Here is a 6,603-nt window from a genome sequence, read left to right on the forward strand (position 1 = left end):
GAACTCTCTCTTTCTCTCTTGCGGCAGCGCTCGGATGCTTATGCGAAACTAGTGAAATTCTAAGGGTTTTCGTCCCTTATATAGGAACGACAAAACCGCCCTAACTTGCCTTAAAACGATAAGTCTCATCGCCCCCAACTTCCCTTATTTCTCGCATCTATCCTTATCCGATCACCTTTCCTTTTACCGCGAGTTTCCATTTCTCTCGGGNGTTACTTAGTGGAGCGGTCATCCCATCTCACTAGGCTCAATTCAACGATCTCAATCTAACACAGGGTATATTCCAATCAAGTCACGTAAGTCAAACAATTCCCATGGGATAATTGCCTAAATCGTTTAGACCAACCACCATTCATATTGCAATAGAACACATAACCATAACAAGACAAGCAATCAACGAGATTAAATAAACCACGGGTCAAGAGAATCAACCATGGAACTCGGCCACAGTCACGCACTCACCTTCGGTATCGACCTAAGGTGTTGAACTCTCGGTTCCTATGCTCGGATCTGATCCCCGCTTCTACACGGACATATCGATACCATTAGTATCCGAGATATATCCATAACCATCGACGGATCAAGGTGGAAGGACACTTACCGTTCCTCTCTCGACTTGGACGTAGGATCTTTTGGTTTAAGCTTCGATGGAACTCTCTCTTTCTCTCTTGCGGCAGCGCTCGGATGCTTATGCGAAACTAGTGAAATTCTAAGGGTTTTCGTCCCTTATATAGGAACGACAAAACCGCCCTAACTTGCCTTAAAACGATAAGTCTCATCGCCCCCAACTTCCCTTATTTCTCGCATCTATCCTTATCCGATCACCTTTCCTTTTACCGCGAGTTTCCATTTCTCTCGGGTTTCCTTACCCGTGAGTCAGATTAAATCTCCGCGAGATTACCGAGTCCTTTAGGCCACCCATCGGCCCATCGTCCAATCGATCCATCCTCGTCCATCGGCCCGATCCATCGTTCACCGATGCAATCATTTCCGGATAGTCTACTTCACTATCACTATCACTTCACTATCACTATCACTATACCATCACTATCACTTCACTATCATCATCACTAGGACTTTCGTTCCTAGTTCTACTCGGATTGTCTCTCGGACTAATTACCGAACCTCTCATCTATTTATTCGGCAACTTACAGACCTGCATCGTCCAAACCAAAGATTCATCCAGGAACTTGCAAGCCTGAATGATCTAACACTGTAAACTTGGGATTCCATTTCTTCAGTTCAAACGTCTGCTCACTACTTCAGTAGTCTAGAACTCTCCATTTCCATACCAATCCCCTTAACTTATCGAGTTATATCGTCGGATTCTACTGTCGCTGACTTCCGCATTCTATCGGCAATCCTCGATACCAAGTATCGGCAATCGTCGATACCAAGTATCAACAACTATCGGCAATCCTTGATACTAAGTATCGGCAATACTCGATACCAAGTATTGGCAATCCTCGATACCAAGTATCAGCGACTATCGGCAATCCTCGATACCAAGTATCGGCAATCCTCGATACCAAGTATCGGCAACTATCGGCTCTGGCTACCGGTATTCCTTGATACTGAGTATCGGTATCTCTTGGTACTAGTTCTCAGTAACTCTCAATACTGACTCTAAGTCATTCTCGGCACTAACTCTCGGTCTTTCTCGATACCTTTTCTTCGGCAACTCTCGGTACTACCGCTACCGAGGTTCTGTGTCGTTACATTTCTCCCCTACTTAGGACTGATTCGTCCTCGAATCTTTGCTTACCTTACGAGGGACTTCTCTCTTGTCGAACCACTTCTTGAAGTTCACCTTCATAACTTCTTCTGGTTCCCAAGTTGTTTCCTCTATTCCTTCACAATCCCATACGACTTGAACCAACTTTTTCTTCTTGTTCTTATGCGGACCTCTCATCTTCGTACCAGTTATCCGAACTGGCCGACCGATGATGGTCATATTCACTTGGAGGTCGGGTGGGGGTTTGGAGATTACATTCTCCCGTTCCGTGATGCATTTCCTTAGCATCAACACATGAAACACCGGATGAAAAGCTGACATAGCCGGAGGTAATTCCAACTTATAAGCCATCAGACTAATCCTTTCCAGGATTCGATACGGTCCCATGTATGGAGGTGTTAACTTAGTGTTCAACGCTACCCGATCCTTACCCTTATAAGTTACTGTTTTGAGATAAACCATATCTCTAACCTGAAATTCCAACTCTCTTCGACGCTTGTCCGCATAATTTTTCTGTCTATCTTGGGCTTCCTTCATTTTCAGCTTCAAGATCTTAATTTTCTCGAGGGTCTCGTCCACGAAATCTCGACCATAAACACTCCGCTCCCCTACTTGTGTCCAACAAAAGGGTGTTCTGCAAGGTCGACCATATAAGTCTTCATACGGTGACATGCCTATACTCGCGTGGAAGCTGTTATTGTAGGCGAACTCTGCTAACTGTAGATGCCTTACCCAATTATCTCCCTAATCCAAAACACTTGCTCGTAAAAAGATCCTTAAGCGTCCTTATTGTGCGTTCGGACTGCCCGTCTGTTTGTGGATGGTTGGCCGTACTCATATCCATTCGCGTCCCAAAACGCTTTTGTAAGGCCTTCCATAACCCTGTGGTAAACTTCGAGTCTCTATCTGACACTATGCTCGCTGGAACACCATGCAATCGTACTATCTCTTGTACGTACATCTCGGCTAATTTCTCGGTCAGAAATGAGCCGATTTGTTCAATCAATCCACGACCACCCATATGGCGTCCTTCTTGTCACACAGCGGCAAGCTCGTGACAAAGTCCATGGTTATCATGTCCCATTTCTACTCGGGTATCGGTAAGCTTTGCAACAAACCGCCTGGGACCTGATTCTCTGCCTTAACTCTCTGACATGTTGGACAGGCTGCGACCCATTCTGCCACATCTCTCTTCATGCCCGACCAATGGTAGTACCTCTTCAAGTCTTGGTACATTTTGGTGGATCCGGGGTGGATCGCTAATTGAGATTGATGTGCCTCCCTAAGGATTTCCGTACGTAAATCCTTATCAAAAGGATCGCACACTCGTCCCTTAACCAAAATAGTACCGTTATTCGCGGTTTCATACTCGGTTCCATCCACTTTGGACAATCGTATCAGCTCTGCATCTTTCTCCTGTGCTATCCGTACCCTCGTTAGCAAGTCTACTTGGTTCGCGTCCCCAAGGCCTAGCGGTTCCAACTGTTCCGTCAATGCATTCAACCGCAAGGTTCTGATCATACCAACTAAGTTCTCCACTTCTCTCTCAGCACTAATAGCCGACCCTCTTCTACTCAAGGCGTCCGCTACTAGGTTGGCTTTACCCGGATGGTAACTGATCTCCAAGTCATAGTCCGCGACTAGTTCCATCCATCTACGTTGTCATAGATTCAGTTCCGACTAAGTGAAGATGTATTGCAAGCTCATGTGGTCCGTGTATATTTTCACGTTACCACCGTACAAGTAGGACCTCCAAATCTTTAGTGCAAATACTATGGCCGCCATCTCCAAATCATAGGTTGGGTAGTTCGCTTCGTGCTTCCTCAATTGTCTAGAAACCTAAGCTATTACCTTCCCATTATGCATGAGTACACATCCCAGTCCTCGACCAGACGCGTCCGTGTACACTGCATACGGTTCATCCGATTCCGGTAGTGCCAACACCGGTGCACTAGTCAGCATATCCTTAAGTCTTGAGAAACTCTTCTCGCATTCAGCCGACCATACGTACAGTTCGTCCTTCCCCGTTAGCTTGGTCAGCGGCTGTGCCATACTTGCAAAACCTTTCACAAATCATCGACAGTATCCGACCAGTCCTAGGAAACTTCTGATTTCTGAGGCGTTCCGCGGTCTAGGCCACTCCGCTATGGACTGAATCTTTTCTTGATCCATGGACACTCCCTTGTCCGATACTACATGTCCTAAGAAACCAATCTCTCGTTTCCAGAAGCTACACTTGCTCAGTTTGGCGAAAAGCTTCTGCTCCTTTAACTTTCCCAACACTTTCCTCAAATGCGCGGCATGCTCTTCTTTGCTCTTCGAGTAAACCAAAATGTCGTCTATGAACACAATCACAAACTCGTCCAGGTACTCTCGGAACACATTGTTCATAAGCTTCATGAATGCTGTCTGGGCGTTGGTTAACCCAAACGGCATGACCACAAACTCATAATGGCCGTACCTTATCCTAAAGGCTGTCTTCCGAATGGCAGACTCTTCTATCGGAATTTGGTGATATCCCGAAGCCAAATCAATCTTCGAGAAATATGTGGCTCCTCGAAATTGATCTAACAACTCGTCGATCCTCGGTAAAGGATACCGGTTCTTCACCGTGACCTTGTTCAACACTCGGTAGTCGATACAAAGTCTAAAGGTACCGTCCTTCTTCTTTACAAAGAGTACCGGTGCACCCCATGGTAAGCTACTTGGCCTCACAAATCCCTTCTCCATCAACTCTCCCAATTGTTTCTTTAGCTCGGCCATCTCCGCTGGTGCCATGCGATACGGAGCTTTTGATATTGGAGCCGTTCCATGTTCCAACTCAATGGTGAATGGATCTGACCGTGCTGGTGGTAATCCGGACAAAGGTCCGAACACGCTCTCATATTCTCGTACCACTGGTATCTCTTGTAATCTTTTACCCGTGCCTACTTCCTCTATCATGATTGAAGCCAAGTATGCTTCGCACCCATTACTGATCAACTGTTCAGCCTGCGTTGCCGAGACCAACAGGTTTCCCGACAATGGTCTGATGCCCTAATATTCTACCATTCCCTTCGCAGTTTCAAACAACACTCTCCCGCGGTAGCAGTCTAAGTGAGCTTGGTGCTTGCTTAGCTAGTCCATGCCTAGTATCACATCGTGTGCCTTCACTCGACATATGACTAAGTCTGCCGGCATATCCATACCGCATACCATGACCGAGATGTTATGTACCACTCCGTATGTGAACATCACTTGACCGCCTGCTGCTTGTACTAAACCAAAATGATATCCGGGTTCCTTCCGGAAACCACCTTTCCCAATCATATCCGGACTCACAAAACAATGCGTAGCCCCGGTGTCAAACATCACATGAGTTTCCACACCGCCCATGAGCAAGGTCCCTACACAACTCTACTTGCTAAGAACCTATCCACACACAAACAAACACACGCACACACACAATATTCACGCAAAATTCCACTAAGGTGAGTATCAAAACTTACCAGTGATCTACCGTGAAGTGCTCGCTTCCACCTGCCCGTCCGCGATCGAATACACCCTAGGCATAATCGCTGGCCGTTTCGGCGGTGGTGGCAACGACAGCACCTTGCTGGCCCGTTTCTGCCCTTGCGTTCCCAACTGCGGACAGTCTGGCCGAGTGTGACCCACCTGTCCACATTGGTAGCACACTCGTGTGTCGCTTCCTTTCCTCGGACAGTTACTAGCCATGTGACCCTTCTCACCGCAAGTAAAACAAGTACCCATCAATTGTCGACACTGTCCCGAGTGTCTCTTGCGGCAGGTTGGGCACACACGCACACTGCCCTTACCCGTAGGTTTTCGACTCCTAGTCTGCTTACTCCCGGTTCCCGGTTCAATTTTCACCATCGGCGCCTGCTGCACCATGATTCCTCCAGGCTGCTGCTGAGCTTCATCGACCAGTCCGTCCTCCAACATGGCCGCCTTCTCCACCAAGCTCAGCAAGACTCCCGAAATTCCAAAACATACACCTGTTGCGGACATCCACTCTCATGCCTCGCAAGAACCGACGAATCTGCACTTGCTCATCCACCATCTCATTTCCACCTTACCTCTTGAGCCGGTTGAACTCAGTCTCATACTCTCGCATGGTCCGGTTCCCTTGTTTCAAATCCAGAAATTCCGACTCCAGACGGTCGATAGCTTCTTGCGGAAAATACTTTGCAAGGAACATACCACGAAAAGTCTCCCACGAACAATTCGGGTTGACCATACGGCTCACCATGCCCGTCCACCACACATGGACTTCCCCGGACAGGTAGTGGGTAGCGATGTCCTTCCGATACTCCATCAGACAACGAACCGAGTCAAAGTTCCTCTCGAGGCGACTTCTCCATTCATCAGCCTCGGTAGGATTTGCTCCTCCACTAAAATACTGCGTACCCAACTCTAGCATGTGGTCAATGATAGTAAAGTACAAAGGAGCTGCCACCATTGGCACCACGTTAGGTACAGGCGGGTTTGGGGCCTGTGGTGGTGTCATTTGGTTCAGTATCTGGACCAAGGTCTCCAATACTTGCCCCATCCCCACATTCGCAGTCGCATTAGCGCCCGTACCCCCTGTTGGTATCGCTTCCGTACCAACCCCATGGGTTCCATGCTCTCCGGTTTCCGTACCGGTCCTCGCACCTACTAACCCAAAGTTCACCGCAGCAGTGTTCGGTGCTTCCTCAACGTTCCCTCCGACTCCTGGTCTAGCCGAGGTATTAGCCGAGTTGCGAGTGTTAGGTGCCATCTAAAATACCATAACCGATTTTAAGTTAGCGTCCAAACCAACTTAGTCCTTCATACCCTATGATCTACACATGACCAGTCTTACAGTGAGACGTTCTTGGCAAGAAAAG

At 47.7% G+C, this 6,603-nt stretch overlaps 2 protein-coding genes across 2 annotated transcripts; both read right to left on the reverse strand.

Annotated features, from left to right (window-relative positions):
- LOC109129173 lies at positions 1,401-2,407 on the reverse strand. The gene is made up of 2 exons (XM_019236834.1): positions 1,766-2,407; positions 1,401-1,574 (listed from the first exon to the last, which is right to left on the reverse strand). Exons 1-2 carry the CDS (start codon positions 2,405-2,407, stop codon positions 1,401-1,403), a joined length of 816 nt encoding a protein of 271 aa, XP_019092379.1.
- On the reverse strand, positions 5,231-5,677 carry LOC104748850 (DNA-binding protein HEXBP-like). Its single transcript, XM_010470433.1, has one exon. The coding sequence runs from the start codon at positions 5,675-5,677 to the stop codon at positions 5,231-5,233; it is 447 nt and encodes a 148-aa protein (XP_010468735.1).

Source organism: Camelina sativa, chromosome 15 (genome assembly GCF_000633955.1).
Source record: "Camelina sativa cultivar DH55 chromosome 15, Cs, whole genome shotgun sequence".
NCBI lineage: Eukaryota > Viridiplantae > Streptophyta > Magnoliopsida > Brassicales > Brassicaceae > Camelina > Camelina sativa.

Bases quoted from the DNA above. Each gene is read 5' to 3' on its own strand.
- LOC109129173 (XM_019236834.1), bottom strand. From the start codon at position 2,407: ATGTCACCGTATGAAGACTTATATGGTCGACCTTGCAGAACACCCTTT. The intron at 1,575-1,765 runs GTAAGCAAAGAT...ACCGATACTCAG, and splicing joins AGAGAGAAGTCCCTCGTAAG to TATCAAGGAATACCGGTAGC.
- LOC104748850 (XM_010470433.1), bottom strand. From the start codon at position 5,677: ATGTTGGAGGACGGACTGGTCGATGAAGCTCAGCAGCAGCCTGGAGGA.